Source organism: Heterodontus francisci, chromosome 18 (genome assembly GCF_036365525.1).
Source record: "Heterodontus francisci isolate sHetFra1 chromosome 18, sHetFra1.hap1, whole genome shotgun sequence".
NCBI classification, from domain to species: Eukaryota; Metazoa; Chordata; class Chondrichthyes; order Heterodontiformes; family Heterodontidae; genus Heterodontus; species Heterodontus francisci.
Window position 1 is genome coordinate 11875502 of NC_090388.1, and position 21192 is coordinate 11896693.

At 43.9% G+C, this 21192-nt stretch overlaps 1 protein-coding gene across 3 annotated transcripts in view; it reads right to left on the reverse strand.

The window, feature by feature from the left end:
* The window catches only part of kitlga (kit ligand a), a 122387-nt gene that overhangs the window by 58293 nt on the left and 42902 nt on the right, over nucleotides 1–21192 (reverse strand). For all 3 annotated transcript variants that reach the window (XM_068050279.1, XM_068050277.1, XM_068050278.1), the window contains one exon: nucleotides 4091–4204. In XM_068050279.1, the coding sequence (XP_067906380.1) occupies nucleotides 4091–4204 (114 nt within the window). The remainder of the gene's footprint in view (nucleotides 1–4090; nucleotides 4205–21192) is intronic.

Sequence of the window (21192 nt, forward strand, 5' to 3'; positions counted from 1 at the left end):
GCCATCCTTTTAAAATGCATACAGTTAAGGTCATCAGAAACGTTTAACTTTAAAGAACAAAAAAATGCTGGAAGTACACAGCATATCAATCATCAACTACAGACAGAACAGATGATCAACAGTTTCAGCTCATACTTCGCTTGGATAGAACCTCTGAGTTCCGAATGTTGGTTGTTTGCCCTCGCCTCAGATTCTGATTGCTTTGCGTTTCCAACTTTTTCTGTTTTTCATTTCCAATTTCCAGCATTTTGCAGACGTTTGTTTACACTTCTAACTATTAAGAGCCATAATGTTGGCTATAACTCCTGATGACTCAGCTCTTGAGACCAAACAGGTTGGGGCTCTTAACCCCAGAAAAGTGAAGGATGACACATTAGAGATCTTCATAATTATGAAAGAGTTTGATAGGGTAGATGTAGATATGTTTCCACTTGTGGGAGGAGACACAAAAAGCAATAGAAATATATTTGGGTAGTGTAGAGAGAGTGGGAGGAGGCTCATGTGGAGCACAAACACCAGCACGGACCAGTTATGCTTAATTGTTTCCTTCTCAGCTGTGCATTCAATGTAATTCCTGTAAACAACAGCAACGTGAAATTAAATACAGCAATGTAAATGCAAGTCTTTCTGTCTTTTGAAACTCTCCAGGATTCAGTAAATCCAGGTCCTCCCCCAGCTTCCTAGTGACTCCTGTGAGCTTGCGTTTGGACTAGAGGTAGCGGCATGAGACATGGACACTGGAAGCTGACACCATTGGCAGAGTCTGTTTATATTGAATAACTGCGGTCGACACCGAAGGCACCAATTTGGTTGGCGACAAAATTGATTTGTGTCTGAAAGAGGAGCTCAGAAACTCAACCGCTGCTTTCTACCTCACAATACCAATTTATAGGAAGGCTGTTTTTGCAGGACATTGCAACTGTTATCAGTAAATGTATTTCTCTCAAGAGATTGCAGTGTTAGGTGTCCTCAGGACATCTCAAAATTCTTTATAGCTGTTATAATGTAGAAAATGCAGCAGGCAATTTGCGCACAGCAAGATTCCACAAACAGCAACGTGGATGGACAATTTGTTTTGGTGATGTTGATTGAGAGATAAATATTGGCTAGGACACCAGGGGAGAACGCCTCTGCCCTTTTTCGGAATGAGGCCATGGGATCGTTTATGTCCACCTGAGAGAGCAGAGGGGGCCTCAGTTAAACATCTCATCTGAAAGACAGCACCTCTGACAGTGCAGTGTTCCCTCAGTACTGCAGTGGGAGTACCAGCCTTTATTTTGTGCTCAAGTCTCTGGGGTGGGACTTGAACCCACAACCTTCGGAATCAAGGGGCAAAAAGCTACAACGGAGCCAGAAGGTGAGATACCTATCTATAAAAATCATTTGTCAGCCTGCCTATAAAATCTTATTTCCTGTTGTCACATTTCTGTCCCACTGTTTCCATTGTTAATTCCTATACCCACATTTATACAGCAACCAGCCTAGGCAAACTTGACATGCTGTAACTACATCCTCCTGCCAGTGAAGATGCTGTTTGCCACAGTTTTGTGTCCCTCTCCTTCTGAGGTCCCCACCATCACAGATGCCTGTCATCAGCCAATTCGATTCACTTCACATGATATCAAGAAACGACTGAAGGCACTGGATACTGCAAAGGCTATGGGCCCTGACAATATTCCAGCAATAGTACTGAAAACCTTGCCAAGCTGTTCCAGTACAGCTGCAACACTGGCATCTACCAGGCAATGTGGAAAATTGCCCAGGTATGTCCAGTACACAAAAAGCAGGACAAATCCAACCCGGCCAATTACCGCCCCATCAGTCTACTCTCAATCATCAGTAAAGCGATGGAAGGTGTATCAATAGTGCTATCAAGTGGCACTTGTTTCGCAATAACCTGCTCAGTGACGCTCAGTTTGGGTTCTGCCAGGGCCACTCAGCTCCTGACCTTATTACAGCCTTGGTTCAAACATGGACAAAAGAGCTGAATTCAAGCGGTGAGGTAAGACTGACAGCCCTTGACATCAAGGCAGCATTTGACCCAGTGAGGCATCAAGGAGCCCTAGCAAAATTGAGGTAAATGGGAATCAGGGGGAAATCGTCTGCTGGTTGAAGTCATTCCTAATGCAAAGGAAGATGGTTGTGGTTGTTAGAGGTCAATCATTTCAGCTCCAGGACATCACTGCAGGAGTTCCTCAGGGTGGTGTCCTAGGCCCAACTATCTTCAGCTTCTTCATCAACGACCTTCCCTCAATCATAAGGTCAGAAGTGGGGATGTTCGCTGATGATTGCACAATGTTCAGCACCATTCGCAACTCCTCAAATACTGAAGCAGTCCGTGTAGAAATGCAGCAAGACCTGGACAATATCCAGGCTTGGGTTGATAAGTGGCGGTAATATTCACACCACACAAGTGCCAGGCAATGACCATATCCAAAAAGAGAGAATCTAACCATCTCCCCTTGACATTCAATGGCATTTCCATTGCTGAACCCCTCGCTATCAACATCCTGGGGGTTACCATTGACCAGAAACTGAACTGGAGTAGCCATATAAATATAAGTGCAGGTCAGAGGCTAGGAAGTCTGCAGCGAGTAACTCACCTCCTGACTCCCCAAAGCCTGTCCACCATCTACAAGGCACAAGTCAGGAGTGTGATGGAATACTCTCCACTTGCCTGGATGGGTGCAGCTCCAACAACACTCAAGAAGCTCAACATCATCCAGGACAAAGCTGCTCACTTGATTGGCACCCCATCCACAAACATTCACTCCCTCCACCCCCAATGCACAGTGGCAGCAGTGTGTACCATCTACAAGATGCACTGCAGCAACGCATCAAGGCTCCCCAGACAGCACCTTCCAAACTCGCGACCTCTACCAACTAGAAGGACAAGGGCAGAAGATGCATGGGAAAACCACCACCTGCAAGTTCCCATCCAAGTCACACACCATCCTGACTTGGAACTATATCGCCGTTCCTTCACTGTCACTGTGTCAAAATCCTGGAACTCCCTTCCTAACAGCACTGTGGGTGTACCTACCTCACATGGACTGCAGCGGTTCAAGAAGGCAGCTCACCACCACCTTCTCGAGGGCAATGAGGGATGGTCAATAAATGCTGGTCTGCCCAGCATGCCCACATCCCATGAACAAATTTTAAAAATTGCTCACCAGGCTTATGTCCTTTAGGGAAGGAAACCTACCTTCTTTACCCGGTCTGTCCTGCCTGTGATTCAGTCCTACAAAAATGTGGTTGACTTTTCATTGCCCTCTAAAGTGGCATAGTAAGCTACTCAACTTTATCAAACCATCAGCAGTTTAACAAGATGGCCCACCACCACCTTTCTGGGCAACTAGAGATGGACAATAAATTCCAATCTTGACAATGACGCCAACATCCCAAGAATGCGAAAACAAAAATCTTGTACTGCGGATAAACTCTGCTCCAACCAACTCTATTTCTCTTGCTTCCCAACGTGCCTAAGTTTTGTTCTTTAACTATAAATAATAATGCAAGATCAAAATATTCTATCAAAATAAGGTGAGAATCTACTACTTAAAAATAAAGACTGAATTAAGTCTCTGTGCCCTGGTCCTAATTTAATCAACACTGTTCAATACAGGACTAATTGGTCATTCATCTCATTGCTGATTGTGGGGTCTTGCTGTGAACAATGGGTGTCACTTTTAACCATGTAAATATAAGAGCAGGTCAGAGGCTAGGAATTCTGCAGCGAGTTCTGCATCACCTGATTCCCCGAAGCCTGTTCACTATCTACAAGGCACAAGTCAGGAATGTGATGTAATACTCTCCAGTTGCCTGGATGGGTGCAGCTCCAACAACACTCAAGAAGCTCAACACCATCCAGGAAAAAGCAGCCTGCTTGATTGACACCCCAACCACAAACATTCACTCCCTCCACCACCAATGCACAGTGGTATAATGCTTCAAAGATATCCATTACATGGGAAGCACTTTGGGGACATTTCTGAGAGCGATAGGTAAAACTAAAACAGGTAAAACTAAAACTGCTAAAACTAGTAAACAGTCAAGAGGTTTTACCCGATACCTCTACTTGCTTACTCACCAATTCATCAATACGTTTTATATCATCAGTCACTGGGTTTCCTGTTTTGCATATAGGTCCTCCAAATATATTGGACAGAAACAACTGCAGGTAAATCACGCTGTTTATTAAAGTCTGCAATGAAAGAAAATTGTAACAAAATCAAAACTTAGTGAAAGGTTATAGGTATAAGTGTGCAGGTGTAAATGATTTGAATCTTCTACTCTAAGTATTACAGCTGCAAACTTTGGCGGCATGCTTCAAGAAAAATTAAAAAGAGAGAAAAAAAGCCAGTTAACTCAGTGCGGAAATGGGGTTTACAAGCACCCCTCCAAGCAATGAAGAAACTTCCATAGCAATAGAAAACACCCACTAATAGATATTTGAATTTATCTGAGACCAATTAGCCTCTAATTTACCTCATGGCCTGTCGATTTAGAACAGTTAATTTGTGTCGCGGCTTCAAAGAGAGAAACAAGTTAATGCATTGGTGCACATTAGCACCAGAATAATACACTGTGAGTTACAGGCACTCATAACACAGTATTGGTATGTTATTCATCCATAGTGCAAACTGGTCAGGTGATGGGTGAGTCAGCCTGCAACACTCCACTGCACCACATTTCACCTTTCACCATCAAAACCTGCGACTGCCCCACTCTTGGCCACTCTCTGCCATCACACACACTATGCAAAGCTGCCTCAAACATCTTGAGCATCCATCAAACAGGTCACATAATAAAGAAAAGTCAGGGGAGGCACGCGAAACAACAGTTATGTCACTGCTTCAATCCCACTCGTGATTTCTATCTCGTTACCGCCACGTTTTTGAGCGCCATGAGCACCGCGCCTTCTGTCTTTCAACTTAGTGACAGCATTAAAAAACACATTGCTATGCAGCTTACTGTATGAATAAGATATACTAGACATATGTTATAGGAGTTAAAGAATCAGATCACCATACATCTGACAAAATCAAATTCTTGGAAATAACAACAACTACTTGTATTTATATACCACCTTAAATGTAGTGAAACCTAAGGTGTTTCACAGAAGTGTTATCAGACAAATACTTGACACCATTGCACATTAGGAGATATTAAGATAGGTGACCAAAAGCTTGGTCAAACAGATAGGTTTTAAGGAGTGTCAGTACATGCAAACTCTCACCAAAATCCACTGTTTGCTTCTCCTGTTATGAAATGTTTCTTTCCAGCCCCATTCTTTGGCACCGATAGAAAGGGGGATAAGAAAGGAGGGGGAGTGGTAATTTTGGTCAAGTAAACTATTACAGCTGTGAGGAGGGATGATATGTTGGAAGGTTCATCAAATGAGGCCGTATGGATTGAGCTAAGGAACAAAAAAAGGGACAATCACACTGCTGGGAGTGTATTATAGACCCCCAAACAGTCAGAGGGAGATAGAAGAGCAGATATGGAGGCAAATCTCTGAGAAGTGCAAGAACAATAGAGTAGTAATAGTAGGGGATTTTAATTACCCCAATATTAACTGGGATAGTTTTAGTGTGAAAGGAATTGAGGGAGCAGAATTCTTGAGGTGTATTCAGGAGAACTTTTTTGCCCAGCATGTAGCAAGTCTAACAAGAGAGGGCACAGTTTTAGACTTAGTTTTAGGAAATGAAGATGGGCAGGTGGAAGGAGTGGCAGTGGGAGAGCATTTTGGTGATAAACAAAGAACAAAGAACAAAGATAATTACAGCACAGGAACAGGCCCTTCGGCCCTCCAAGCCTGCGCCGATCCAGATCCTCTCTCTAAACATGTCGCCTATTTTCTAAGGTTCTGTATCTCTTTTCTTCCTGCCCATTCATGTATCTGTCTAGATACATCTTAAAAGAATCCATCGTGCCCGCATCTACCACCTCCGCTGGCAATGCGTTCCAGGTGCCCACCACCCTCTGCGTAAAGAACTTTCCACGCATATCCCCCCTAAACTTTTCCCCTTTCACTTTGAACTCGTGTCCTCTAGTAATTGAAACCCCCACTCTGGGAAAAAGCCTCTTGCTATCCACCCTGTCTATACCTCTCATGATTTTGTACACCTCAATCAGGTCCCCCCTCAACCTCCGTCTTTCTAATGAAAATAATCCTAATCTGCTCAACCTCTCTTCATAGCTAGCGCCCTCCATACCAGGCAACATCCTGGTGAACCTCCTCTGCACCCTCTCCAAAGCATCCACATCCTTTTGATAATGTGGCGACCAGAACTGTACGCAGTATTCCAAATGTGGCCGAACCAAAGTCCTATACAACTGTAACATGACATGCCAACTCTTGTACTCAATGCCCCGTCCGATGAAGGAAAGCATGCCGTATGCCTTCTTGACCACTCTATTTACCTGCGTTGCCACCTTCAGGGAACAGTGGACCTGAACACCCAAATCTCTCTGGACATCAATTTTCCCCAGGACTTTTCCATTTACTGTATAGTTCACTCTTGAATTGGATCTTCCAAAATGCATCACCTCGCATTTGCCCTGATTGAACTCCATCTGCCATTTCTCTGCCCAACTCTCCAATCTATCTATATTCTGCTGTATTCTCTGACAGTCCCCTTCACTATCTGCTACTCCACCAATCTTAGTGTCGTCTGCAAATTTGCTAATCAGTCCACCTATACTTTCCTCCAAATCATTAATGTATATCACAAACAACAGTGGTCCCAGCACGGATCCCTGTGGAACACCACTGGTCACACGTCTCCATTTTGAGAAACTCCCTTCTACTGCTACTCTCTGTCTCCTGTTGCCCAGCCAGTTCTTTATCCATCGAGCGAGTACACCTTGGACCCCAAGCGCCTTCACTTTCTCCATCAGCCTGCCATGGGGAACCTTATCAAACGCCTTACTGAAGTCCATGTATATGACATCGACAGCCCTTCCCTCATCAATCAACTTTGTCACTTCCTCAAAGAATTCTATTAAGTTGGTAAGACATGACCTTCCCTGTACAAAACCATGTTGCCTATCACTGATGAGCCCATTTTCTTCCAAATGGGAATAGATCCTATCCCTCAGTATCTTCTCCAGCAGCTTCCCTACCACTGACGTCAGGCTCACCGGTCTATAATTACCTGGATTATCCCTTCTACCCTTCTTAAACAAGGGGACAACATTAGCAATTCTCCAGTCCTCCGGGACCTCACCCGTGTTTAAGGATGCTGCAAAGATATCTGTTAAGGCCCCAGCTATTTCCTCTCTCGCTTCCCTCAGTAACCTGGGATAGATCCCATCCGGACCTGGGGACTTATCCACCTTAATGCCCTTTAGAATACCCAACACTTCCTCCCTCCTTATGCCGACTTGACCTAGAGTAATCAAACATCTGTTCCTAACCTCAACATCCGTCATGTCCCTCTCCTCGGTGAATACCGATGCAAAGTACTCGTTTAGAATCTCACCCATTTTCTCTGAGTCCAAGCATAACATTCCTCCTTTGTCCTTTAGTGGGCCAATCCTTTCTCTAGTTACCCTCTTTCTCCTTATATATGAATAAAAGGCTTTGGGATTTTCCTTAACCCTGTTTGCTAAAGATATTTCATGACCCCTTTTAGCCCTCTTAATTCCTCGTTTCAGATTGGTCCTACATTCCCGATATTCTTTCAAAGCTTCGTCTTTCATCAGCCGCCTAGACCTTATGTATGCTTCCTTTTTCCTCTTAGCTAGTCTCACAATTTCACCTGTCATCCATGGTTCCCTAATCTTGCCATTTCTATCCCTCATTTTCACAGGAACATGTCTCTCCTGCACGCTAATCAACCTCTCTTTAAAAGCCTCCCACATATCACATGTGGATTTACCTTCAAACAGCTGCTCCCAATCTACATTTCCCAGCTCCTGCCGAATTTTGGTATAGTTGGCCTTCCCCCAATTTAGCACTCTTCCTTTAGGACCACTCTCGTCTTTGTCCATGAGTATTTTAAAGCTTACGGAATTGTGGTCACTGTTCCCAAAGTAGTCCCCTACTGAAACTTCAACAACCTGGCCGGGCTCATTCCCCAACACCAGGTCCAGTATGGCCCCTTCCCGAGTTGGACTATTTACATACTGCTCTAGAAAACCCTCCTGGATGCTCCTTACAAATTCTGCTCCATCTGGACCTCTAACACTAAGCGAATCCCAGTCAATGTTGGGAAAATTAAAATCTCCTATCACCACCACCCTGTTGCTCCTACATCTTTCCATAATCTGTTTACATATTTGTACCTCTATCTCACGCTCGCTGTTGGGAGGCCTGTAGTACAGCCCCAACATTGTTACCGCACCCTTCCTATTTCTGAGTTCTGTCCATATTGCCTCACTGCTCGAGTCCTCCATAGTGCCCTCCTTCAGCACAGCTGTGATATCCTCTTTGATAGTGATCATAATTCAGTCAGTTTTAAAATAATTATGGAAAAGGACAGAGACAGAACAGGAGTTAGCATTCTCAATTGGGGCAAGGCCAATTTTACTAAACTGAGGAGTTATTTAGCGAAAGTGGACTGGAAACAACTACTTGAAGGTAAATCAGTGTCAGAACAGTGGGAGGCATTCAAAGGGGAGATTCAAGGGGTTCAGGGTAAATATGTTCCCACAAAGAAAAAGGATGAGGCAGCCAAATCTAGAGCCCCATGGATGTCAAGGAGCCTACAGGGTAATATAAGGCAGAAAAGGAAAGCTTATGTCCAACACCAACACCTCAATACTACAGAAAGCCAAGAGGAGTATAGAAAGTGGAGGAGTGAAATCAAAAAGGAAATTAGGACAGCAAAGAGAGGGCATGAAAGAATATTGGCAAGCAAAATTAAGGTGAACCCAAAGATGTTTTATCAGTACATTAAGAGTGAGAGGATAACTAAGGAGACAGTAGGGCCCATAAAAGACCAAAAAGTAACCTATGTGTAGGGACAGAAGATATTGATATGGTCCTTAATGAATACTTTGCGTCTGTCTTCACAAATGAGGGGGACGATGCAGATATTGTAGTTAAGGAGGAAGAGTGTGAAGTATTGGATGTGATAAACATAGAGAGAGAGGAAGTATTAATGGGATTAGCATCCTTGAAAGTTGATAAATCACCAGGGCCAGATGAAATATACCCTAGGCTGTTAAAAGAAGCAAGAGAGGAAATAGCAGAAGACCTGACCATCATTTTCCAATCCTCACTGGATACAGGTGTGGTGCCGGAGGATTGGAGAACTGCTAACGTTGTACCTCTGTTTAAAATGGGAGCAAATGATAGACCGAATAATTACAGGCCAGTCAATCTAACCTCGGTAGTGGGCAAATTAGTGGAATCTATTCTGAGAGACAGGATAAACTGTCACTTATAAAGGCACACATTAATCAAGGATAGTCAGCATGGATTTGTTAAGGGAAGATCTTGTTTGACCAACTTGATCGAATTTTTTGAAGAAGTAACAAGGAAGATAGATGAGGGTAGTGCAGATGATGTGGTCTACATGGATTTTAGCGAGGCTTTTGACCAGGTCCCACATGGCAGACTGGTTAAAAAAAAAAATCCCATGGGATCCGGGAAATGCAGCAAGGTGGATACAAAACTGGCTCAGTGGCAGGAAACAAAGGGTAATTGTCAACGGATGTTTTGCGACTGGAGGGCTGTTTCCAGTGACATTCCACAGGGCTCAGGACTGGGTCCCCTGCTTTTTGTGGTATATATTAACGATTTGGACATAAATGTAGGGGGCATGATCAAGAAGTTTGCGGATGACACAAAGATTGGCTGTGTTGTAGATAGCGAGGAGGATAGCTGTAGACTGCAGGAAGATATTGATGGTCTGGTCAGGTGGGCAAAAAAGTGGCAAATGGAATTCAACCTGGAGAAGTGTGAGGTGATGCATTTGGGGAGGTCAAACAAGGCAAAGGAATATACGATAAATGGGAAAATACTGAGAAGTGTAGAGGAAGTGAAGGACCTTTGAGTGAATGTCTACAGATCCCTGAAGGTAGCAGGATAGGTCGATAAGGCGGTTAAGAAGGCAAATGGAATCCTTTCCGTTATTAGCTGAGGTATAGAATATAAGAGCAGGGAGGTTATACTGGAACTGTATAACTCATTGGTTAGGCCACAACTTGAGTACTGTGTGCAGTTCTGGTCACCTCATTACAGAAAGGATGTAATTACACTAGAGAGGGTACAGAGGAGATTTAAGAGGATGCTGCCAGGACTGGGAAAATGTAGCTATGAGGAAAGGTTGGATAGGCTGGGGTTGTTCTCCTTGGAACACAGAAGGCTGAGGGGAGATCTGATTGAAATGTAAAAATTTTGAGAGGCCTGGATGGAGTGGAGGTGAAGGGTCTATTCACCTTAGCAGAGAGGTCAGTGACGAGGGGACATAGATTTAAAGTGATTGGTAGAAAAATTAGAGGGGAGATGAGGAAAACCTTTTTCACCCAGAGGATGGTGGGGGTCTGAAACTCACTGAAAGGGTACTTGAGGCAGAAACCCTCAACTCATTCAAAAGAAGTCTGGATATGCACCTCAAGTGCCGTAATCTGCAGGGCTACAGACCAAATGCTGGAAGGTGGGATTAGAATAGTTGCATCGTTTTTGGCACAGACACGATGGGCCAAGTGGTCTCTTTCTGTGCCTTAAACTTTCTATGATTCTAACCACAACAACAACTGGCTTATCACTTTGGTTGACAACCCATCCAAAAATTGGCAAAACCTGACCAGTATGGAAAGGTTAATATTTGAAAATCTCTGATTAAGAAACTAATGACTTGCAGATAACACTTGGAAAAGTAGAAGCACGCTACTGCCAGCATTTCCTGTCCATTAGCCATCTATTACTTCTCAATGTTTCATGATAGCTTAATGTGAAAATATGACTTGCATTAAGTGGGCTATCCTGGGGTTTACAGCCAGCATGCTGATCTCCCTCTGCAATATAGTTCTCAGCATCAAACACTTCTTCATCTTTGAAAGTAAAAACAAGCTTCAGTTTGAATATTTTCCACTCTTGGTTGCCAACCATCGTGCGATTTGGAGTTGATGTCAGCAGCTTTTTTTCACCAGATAATGAAGTAAGTCCTACAGTAGAAGAATTATTTTAACCCATTAAACAGAATCCCACCAAAACTTGCCCTCAAGAATGATCTATACCCAAAACGTTAACTTGTCTTTTATCTTTACAAAGACAGACTGCTGCATATTTGTAGCATTTGCTACAATACAAGTAATTACAGAAGTATACAAGAATGATTTAGTGATAATAGATAATTTAATTATTCTAATATAGACTGGAAAAATAAGTATAAATGGCAAAGAGGGCGAGGAATTCTCGAGATAGGTACAAGAGAGCTTTCTTGATCACCACTATGTTTCCAGCCCAGTGATGAAGGAAGCAGTGCTTATTCTAGTTCTGGGGAATGAAGTGGGGCAAGTGGAGCATGTTTCATTGGTGGAGCATTTGGTGAACAATGATCATAAATGTCATCAGGTTTAGAATAGTTGTGGAAAAGGACAAGGAGCAAACAATCAAAAAAATACTTAATTCAAGGAGGGCTAGGTTCAGTGAGTTGAGAAGTGATATGGTCCAGGTGGATTGGAATCAAAAATTGATAGGCAAAACAGTAATTAAACATTAGGAGGCCTTCAAAGAGGCGATGGTTTGGGTTTGAAATAAACATATTTCCACGAGAGGGCAAGGAAGGGCATCCAAAACTAGGGCTCCCAGGGTGACTAAAAACATCGAGACGAGATTAAAATGGAACAGAAGAAGGATGCTGACGATGAATGCAAAGTTCATATTGCACCAGAGAACCAAATGAGAAAGTACAGAGGAGATCTAAAATAGTGAATAAGAGAAGCAAAAAGAGAATAGATTAGCAGCTAACATAAAAGAGAACCCAGAAGTCTTTTATAAACATACAAATAATAAAAAGGTAGTAAAAAGTAGGTGGTGGAGATTGGGGATCAAGAAGGAGTTTTTCTTGAGGAAGCAGAGGGCATGGCTGAAGGTCTGAACAAAGAACAAAGAACAAAGAACAGGACAGCACAGAAACAGGCCATTCGGCCCTCCAAGCTTGCGCCGATCTTGATGCCTGCCTAAACTAAAACCTTCTGCACTTCCGGGGCCCATATCCCTCTATTCCCTTCCTATTCATGTATTTGTCAAGATGTCTCTTAAACATCGCTATTGTATCTGCTTCCACTACCTCCCCTGGCAGCAAGTTCCCGGCACTCACCAACCTCTGTGTAAAAAAAAAACTTGCCTCGCACATCCCCCCTAAACTTTGCCCCTCGCACCTTAAACCTATGTCCCCTAGTAACTGACTCTTCCACCCTGGGAAAAAGCTTCTGACTATCCACTCTGTCCATGCCGCTCATAACTTTGTAAACCTCTATCATGTCGCCCCTCCACCTCCGTCGTTCCAGTGAAAACAATCTGAGTTTTTCCAACCTCTCCTCATAGCTAATGCCCTCCAGACCAGGAAACATCCTGGTAAACCTCCTCTGTACCCTCTCCAAAGCCTCCACGTCCTTCTGGTAGTGTGGCGACCAGAATTGCACGCAATATTCTAAGTGTGGCCTGACTAAGGTTCTGTACAGCTGCAACATGACTTGCCAATTTTTATACTCTATGCCCCGACCGATGAAGGCAAGCATGCCGTATGCCTTCTTGACTACCTTATCCACCTGCATTGCCACTTTCAGTGACCTGTGGACCTGTCAATACTCCTCAGGGTTCTGCAGTTTACTGTATACCTCCCACCTGCATTAGACCTTCCAAAATGCATTACCTCACATTTGTCCGGATTAAACTCCATCTGCCATTTCTCCGTCCAAGTCTCCAACCGATCTATATCCTGCTGTATCCTCTGACAATCCTCATCATTATCCACAACTCCACCAACCTTTGTGTCGTCCGCAAACTTACTAATCAGACCAGCTACATTTTCCTCCAAATCATTTATATATACTACAAACAGCAAAGGTCCCAGCACTGATCCCTGCGGAACACCACTAGTCACATCCCTCCATTCAGAAAAACACCCATCTACTGATACCCTCTGTCTTCTGTGACCGAGCCAGTTCTGTATCCATCTTGCCAGCTCACCTCTGATCCCGTGTGACTTCACCTTTTGTACCAGTCTGCCATGAGGGACCTTCTCAAAGGTTTTACTGAAGTCCATATAGATAACATCCACTGCCCTTCCTTCATCAATCATCTTCGTCACTTCCTCAAAAAACTCAATCAAATTAGTAAGACACGACCTCCCCTTCACAAAACCATGCTGTCTCTCGCTAATAAGTTTGTTTGTTTCCAAATGGGAGTAAATCCTGTCCCGAATAATCCTCCCCAATAGTTTCCCTACCACTGACGTAAGGCTCACTGGCCTATAATTTCCTGGATTATCCTTGCCACCCTTCTTAAACAAAGGAACAACATTGGCTATTCTCCAGTCCTCTGGGACCTCACCTGTAGCTAATGAGGATGCAAAGATTTCTGTCAAAGCCCCAGCAATTTCCTCCCTTGCCTCCCTCAGTATTCTAGGGTAGATCCCATCAGGCCCTGGGGACTTATCTACCTTAATGCTTTGCAAGACATCCAACACCTCCTCCCTTTTGATAATGAGATGACTGAGACTATCTACACTCCCTTCCCTAGGCTCATCATCTACCAAGTCCTTCTCTTTGGTGGATACTGATGCAAAGTATTCATTTAGCACCTTGCCCATTTCCTCTGGCTCCACACATAGATTCCCATCTCTGTCCTTGAGTGGGCCAACCCTTTCCCTGGTTAACCTCTTGCTCTTTATATATGTATAAAAAGCCTTGGGATTTTCCTTAATCCTGTTTGCCAATGACTTTTCATGACCCCTTTTAGCCCTCCTAACTCCTTGCTTAAGTTCCTTCCTACTGTTTTTATATTCCTCAAGTGCTTCGTCTGTTCCTAGCCTTCCAGCCCTTACAAATGCTTCCTTTTTCTTTTTGACTTGGCTCACAATATCCCGCGTTATCCAAGCTTCCCGAAACTTGCCAAACTTGTCTTTCTTCCTCACAGGAACATGCTAGTCCTGGATTCTAATCAGCTGACGTTTGAAAGACCCCCACATGTCAGATGTTGATTTACCCTCAAACAGCCGCCCCCAATCTAAATTCTTCAGTTCCTGCCTAATATAATTGTTATAATTAGCCTTCCCCCAATTTAGCACCTTCACCCGAGGACTACTCTTATCCTTATCCACAAGTACCTTAAAACTTATGGAATTATGGTCACTGCTCCCGAAATACTCCCCCACTGAAACTTCGACCACCTGGCCGGGCTCATTCCCCAATACCAGGTCCAGAATGGCCCCATCCCTAGTTGGACTATCTACATACTGTTTCAAGAAGCCCTCCTGGATGCTCCTCACAAATTCTGCCCCATCTAAGCCCCCAGCACTAAGTGAGTCCCAGTCAATATAGGGGAAGTTAAAATCACCCACCACCACAACCCTGTTACCTTTACATCTTTCCAAAATACAAAATTCTAAATACAAAATTCCAAAATGCATACTTTGCATCTGCCTTCACTGGAGAAGGGTTGCCTGCAATGTATCAGTAATGAAAGAGAGACAGGTGATATGAGATCAGATAAAAAAAGTATAAAGAGGAGATACTTAAGAGGCTGTCAGTTCTCAAAGTAAAAAAAGTTATCCGGCCCAGATGGGATGTATGCTCGGCTACAGGTGGAAATTACAGAGGCTTTGGCCACAATCTTCCAATCCTCCTTAGATATGGAGGTGATGCCAAAGTACTGGAGGATTGCAAATGTTACACACCTCTTCAAAAAAGAGAATGATAAACCCATCAACTAGCCTCCAATTAGTCAGTGGTGGGGAACCTTTTGGCAACAATAATCCAGGACAAATTGGCATTTGGAAAAGTATTGGCGAATTTATGAAAGTCAGCATGGATTTGTCAAGGAGAACTGTGTTTCAGTAACTTGACTGAGTTCTGTGATTAAGTAATGGAGGATGTTTGATGGCTGATGTTGTATATAGGAACTTTTAAAGTACTTGAAAAGAAAAAATATACAGGGCTTTGGGGTAAGGGCAGGGGACTGGGGTTAATTGGAATAGTTCTATCAAACAGCCAATTCAGGCACAATAGGCAAATAACATCCTTCTCTGATGTAAGATTCTACAATTCATTCCGTTTGCTTAGGCTTGGCTTTGTATGGACATCTTACGAAGGCAATGAACTAACCCTCCAGCCCTCAAAGAAATCTGAGTTCTTCCAACTCCCACCTCTTGTGCATCCATGGCTTCCTTCACCCCACCATTAGAGCCCTTGCCTTCAGCCGTCGAGGTCCTAAAATCTGGAAATCCCCCCCACCCCCGAACCGCTCCACCTCACTCCCCTCCTTTAAGTCACTGCTTAAAGCCTACCTCTTTGATCAACCATTTAGTTACCTGTTCTAATGTCTCCTTCTTTGGTTTGGTGTCAATTTTTGTCTGATTACACTTTGTGAAGTGTCTTGGGACATTTAACAAAGTTAAAAGCATTATATAAATGCAAGTTGTTGCTCGTTGTATTTCAAACATAGCCCTGTGTGCAGTCAAGATTCAAAACTGAGTAATCAGTTCTCCTTCGTATAAGAACATTACTTTTCATCTGGGCACATGGAAAATGAAAACAAATATGGAGAGCATTTGCAATTGTCTATTGCATGTGTAGAACAGTGAGTGTCAATATTTATTTCTCAACCAATATCACTAACACAGATGATCTCTCATTGGGCTGAATTTTACGAGTGCGCGCAGTTCGTGGTGGCGCACTCTGATGGCGGCATGCATCCTGTGTGGGTGCGCCATTCCTGAGCTCCCGCGATATTATGCGCGGCGGCTCATTTAAATAGAGATGGTGAAACGGCCGCCCCATGACATCGAGGGGGCAGTCGCTGCGTCCCGGCAACAGCATCCGCGCCACTGCGCAGGCACTGGCGCCATTTTTAAAGGGCTGTAAGCCCTTACAATTAATTTTAATGTTTAAAGGTGTATCATTGCAAAACATTTTATTAAATAAAAACTTTTGTGATGGAGGCCCTTCCCCAACGCCCCCTATGGTCATTTCATTGCCTGAAATGACCAACAATTGGTTTCTTCAAATATCTGACCTTTCCCCTCCAACCTTCAATCTTTCGCCCTTCGACCCCTTCCCACCATCCCCACATCCAATCAAAATTGTTTACCCGCTTCTCCACCCCTCCCGCCCTGAAAATTTTATTTCTCCCCCTTGTCCACCAGGTTCCCGCCTCGGAACTCCGTACGGAGTTCTAAAGGTGCGCGAAGGCCGAACGGAGGCCGTAAAATCAGCGTGAGACAGCCGCTGCCTACAGGCAAGTTTATTTACATTTCATTAAGGTTCATTTTAATATGGAGATGAAAGGCTTGCCGCCAGGCGGTGGGGGGACCGCACCGAGGTCTCCCTGCCGCTGGTAATATGCAGTGGGCCCTTCTCAACGTTGTGGGTTGAGGCAGGCCTCTCACTGCAGAATTTTACTGGCCCCCTCCCCGCCATGAGGCCCGGTGTCATGGGGCTGATAAAGTTCAGCCCGTTATCTCACTGCTGTTTATGGGAGGTCGCTGTGCCCAAATTGGCTAGTGCGTTTCCCACATTAAAACAGAGACCACATTTCAAAAGTGCTTCATTGGCTATAAAACACTTTGGAAGGTCCTGAGGACATGAAAGGTGATATCTAACTACACGTTTTTTCTTTGTACACAGCACATTGGTTCAGCGGGTAGCACCCTAGCCTTTGAGTCAGAGGCTTGTGTGTTTATGTCCCAATCCGGAGACTTGAACACAAAATCTAGGCTGACACTACCACAGCAGTACTGAGCAGTTGGAGGTGCCATCTTTTGGCTGAATGGTTAAATCAAGGCCCCGTCTGCCCTCTCAGGTGGATTTAAAAGATTCCAGGGGGCATCCCAGGGTTGTGAAAGATGTAATATAAATGCAAATTCATTCTCTCTTTTTATTTATTCACAGGATGTGGGCATTGCTGGCAAGGCCAATACTTATTGCCCTTTCCTAATTGTCCTTAACTGTACGTTGTTGTCCGTGCCGGCTGAAAAGGAGCAATCCAAAGTAATCCCACATTCCAGCTCTTGGTCCTATAGGTTACGGCACTTCAAGTGCACATCCAAGTATTTTTTAAAATGCAACGAGGGTTTCTGCATCTACCACACTTTCAGACAGTGAGTTCCAACCCCACCACTCTCTTGGTGAAAACATTTCTTCTCAACTTCTACCTTCTGCCAATTTTTTTAAATCTATGCTCCCTGGTTTTGACCTGTCTGCAAAGGGTAATAGACCCTTCCTATCCACTCTATCCCTCATAATTTTGTGCACCTCAATTAAATTTCCACTCAGCCTCCTCTGTTCCAAAGAAAACAACCCCAGTCTCTTCAATCTTTCCCCATAGCTAAAATTCTCCACTGCTGGCAACATCCTCATAAATCAGAGGCTGGGAATGCTGTGGTGAATAACTCACCTCCTGACTCTCTAAATTCTTCTCTCCATCTGCAAGGCACAAGTCAGGAGTGTGATGGAATACTCTCCACTTGCCTGGATGGGTACAGCTACAACAACACTCAGGAAGCTCAGCACCATCCAGGACAAAGCACCCCACTTGACCAGGAGGATTGGAAAACGATGGTCAGGGTCTCTGCTATTTCCTCTCTCACTTCTCTTAGCAGCCTGGAATATATTTCACTCGGGCCTGGTAATTTATCCACTTTCAAGGATGCTAAGCCTCTTAATATTTCCTCTCCCACTAACATTTATCCCATCCAATATTTCACACTCCTCCTCCTTTCCTACAATGTCTGTATCATCCCCCTCTTTTGTGAAGGCAGATACAAAGTAGCAATTAAAACCATGTCCACATCACCCGCCTCCATGCACAAGTTACCTTCCTGGTCTTTCCTTAGTTATCCTCTTGCTCCTTATTTATTCATAAAATATCTTTGGATTCACCTTAATTTACTTGCCAACATCTTATCATGCCCTCTCTTTGCTTTGCTAATTTCCTTTTTTAAGTTCACCCCTGCTCTTTCTATACTCCTCTGGGCTTTCTGCAGTATTGAGCTCTCGTCATTTGTACGCTCTTTGGCATCCAGGGAATGCTAGATTTGGGAGTAAGACACTTTTTCTTTTTGGGATCATATTTGATCTGAACCCTCTCTCTCTCCTCCTTGAATGCAGCCCACTGCTCTGACACTGATTTACCTTCAAGTAGCTCTTTCCAGTCAATTTTTGCCAAATCACATCTCAGCTTCGTAAAATTGGCCTTTCCCCAATTTAAAACTTTTACTCCTTGGTCTATCTTTCACCTTTTCCACAACTACTCTAATTCTAACTGAATTGTGATCACTACAACCAAAATGGTCTCCCACTCTTACCCGTTCTACCTGCCCAGCTTCATTCTATAAAACTAAGGCCAGAACTGCCCTTTCTCTTATTGGGCTTGTCACCAACTGGCTAAAAAAATTCTCCTGAACGCATTTTACGAATTATGCACCCTCTATACCTTTTACACTGATTTTATGCTATTGTCACATTTACAAGAAGTGCAATGATGAAAAAATACAGACAAAAGCCAAAAATTTTTCAAAAATTTACTTTACCTTTTTTTAAAAAAATGGACAATGCTTCTAAAATGGCCACTGAAGGTAAATGGCCTGGCCTTTGTATATTAACAGTATATAAACTGTCGACGGGGACAAAGGAATACCTTTTGCACTGCAAGGGTCAATTACACTCATCCTGAACCATTCCTGAATTGAATGGGTTCCTCTGAAACAAAAAAGGTGTGAAGTAGCCACATCCTAGGCCATTGTTCGTCACCAAAGGGAGGGAAATCCACATCTCGCACAGAGACAAAGGTTTGAAACCATTTTTGACCTGAAAGGCAGCTCCCTGAAGATAGAGAAGGAGACACACAGAAAGAAGCATTGCCAAGAAGCCTGTTTCCAGCTAAGGGGCTGTAAGAAATCCAGCAAGCCAGAAGGAAGATGCCCTGCTGTAGTAGTCTATATCTTTATTTATGCAGCAGTGAATTAGAAGTGATCCATTGTCTTCAACTGAACTTTCAACCAAGAGAGAAACCTGCAAACACCTCAGACCTGCAACCAATGAGAACTTGACTTCCGAGAGAATTCAGGAGGTTTACCTTGACCCCCGAAATTGACCCCACTTACAACCACTTTTCCTCTCTACCTGGCTCTTCTTGTCTGTGTGTGTGTCTGTGTGCATGTGTGAGTGAATGCATGAGTAGATGCTGTTGCGACAATTTCAGGTTAAGGCATATTGATCAATAAATAATTGATTTTCTGTTTTAAACCTACCAGAAAACCTGTCGCTGTCTGTTTATTTGAGAAATAAACCCTGATAACAAAAAACAGAGGTGGGAGTTAACAGTGGAAACTACCCAAACCACTCACCAGTTGGCGGTAACACCATTAAATATTAGGGTAGTTGACATCCCCTACTATTACCGCCCTTTTGTTTCTGCACTTCTCAGCAATTTGTCCACATATTTGCTCTTCTATCTCCCTTTGACTGTTTGGGGGTCTGCAGTACACTCCCAGTCGTGTGATCGGCCCTTTTTGTTCATCAGTTCAACCCATACAGATTTATTTGATGGTCCCTCGGGCATATCATCCCTCCTCACTGCTGTGATTGTTCCTTTAAACAATATTGTGACCCCCCCCCCCCCCTCCTTCCCCACTCCTTTTTTATCTCCCTCTCTATCCCGTCTGAAAACCCTGTAAGCAGGAGTGTTGAGCTACGTTCCTGCCCTTCTTTAAGCCATGTTTCAGTAATAGCTATGACATCGCACTTCCAAATGCCTTTCTGCACCCTCAGGTCATCTGTCTTATTACTAGACTCCTTGCATTGAAATAGAACAATTTCTCTGTTGTCTATTTTCTAGCCTTTTTTTCTCTGCCTTCCATAGTCATTTGTTTTATTTTGTTCATGGGATGTGAGTGTCGCTGGCAGCCGCTCAGTGACATCTTTGACACTGGCACCATGGAGGCAACATACCGGCCTGGAGTCACATCTGTGCCACAGAAATGCCTGTCTGTTCCCCTAACAATAGAATCCCCTATCACTATTGCTTCCCTAATCTTCCATCTGCCCACTGTACAACAAAAACAGTTGTGGTGCCAAGGAGTTGGCTCTGTCTGTACTCCCAGAGGAACCATCACCTTCACAACAGAATACAGGTTAAAGAGGAAGATGAACTCCGGGACTTCTGTACCACCTGCCTGGTCCTCCAGTCAGCCATTGTCTGCTTGCACACTCTTATGATGTGGGGTGACAATCTCATGAAACGCACTAGTCACATAGCTCTCAGCCTTGTGGATGCACCGCAGTGAGGACAGCTGCTGCTTGAGTTGTTCCAGCTGGCGACACTTCCTGCACACATGGGTTGGTGGAAAGAAGGCAGAGGCGGGGTTCCCCCCACATTTTTGGCCTGGTGCTGGGAGCCCCGTCTCCAGCACAAAATCCAGCCCGTGGTTGCCCAGGACATGTGAAGTGTCCTGGAATTCCCACATGGCACAGGATGTGCATTCAACGAGACTGAGGTGCCCTGCAATGCCTCTATTTAACAGACTATTGTCTAAATTTACAGAAATGATCTTAAGACTTGTCAGTAATCTGGACAACAGTAGCTACAGCTTTGAATACTTGAACTTAACGTAATAAAATGTCTGAAGCTGGTTCATAGGAGCAATATCAAACAAAATTTGACACTGAGTTACGTAAGGAGATAATGGGACAGGTGACCAATAGCTAATTCAAAGAGGCAGATTTAATGAGTATCTTAAAGGAGGACAGAGGCAGAGAGGTTTGGGGGGGAATTCGAGAGCTTAGCTGAAGGCATGGGCACTAATGGCGGGGCAAGAAAAATCAAAGATGCGCATGAGGGCAGAATTGGAGAAGCGCAGAGATTTTGGAGGGTTGTAGGGATGGAGAAGGTTACAGAGATAATCAGGGGCAAGGCCATGAAGGGATTTGAAAACAAAGATGCGAATTATAAAAGTGTAGCATTACTGGACCAGGAGCCAATGCTGGTTAGCAATAATGGGGTGATGGGAGGAT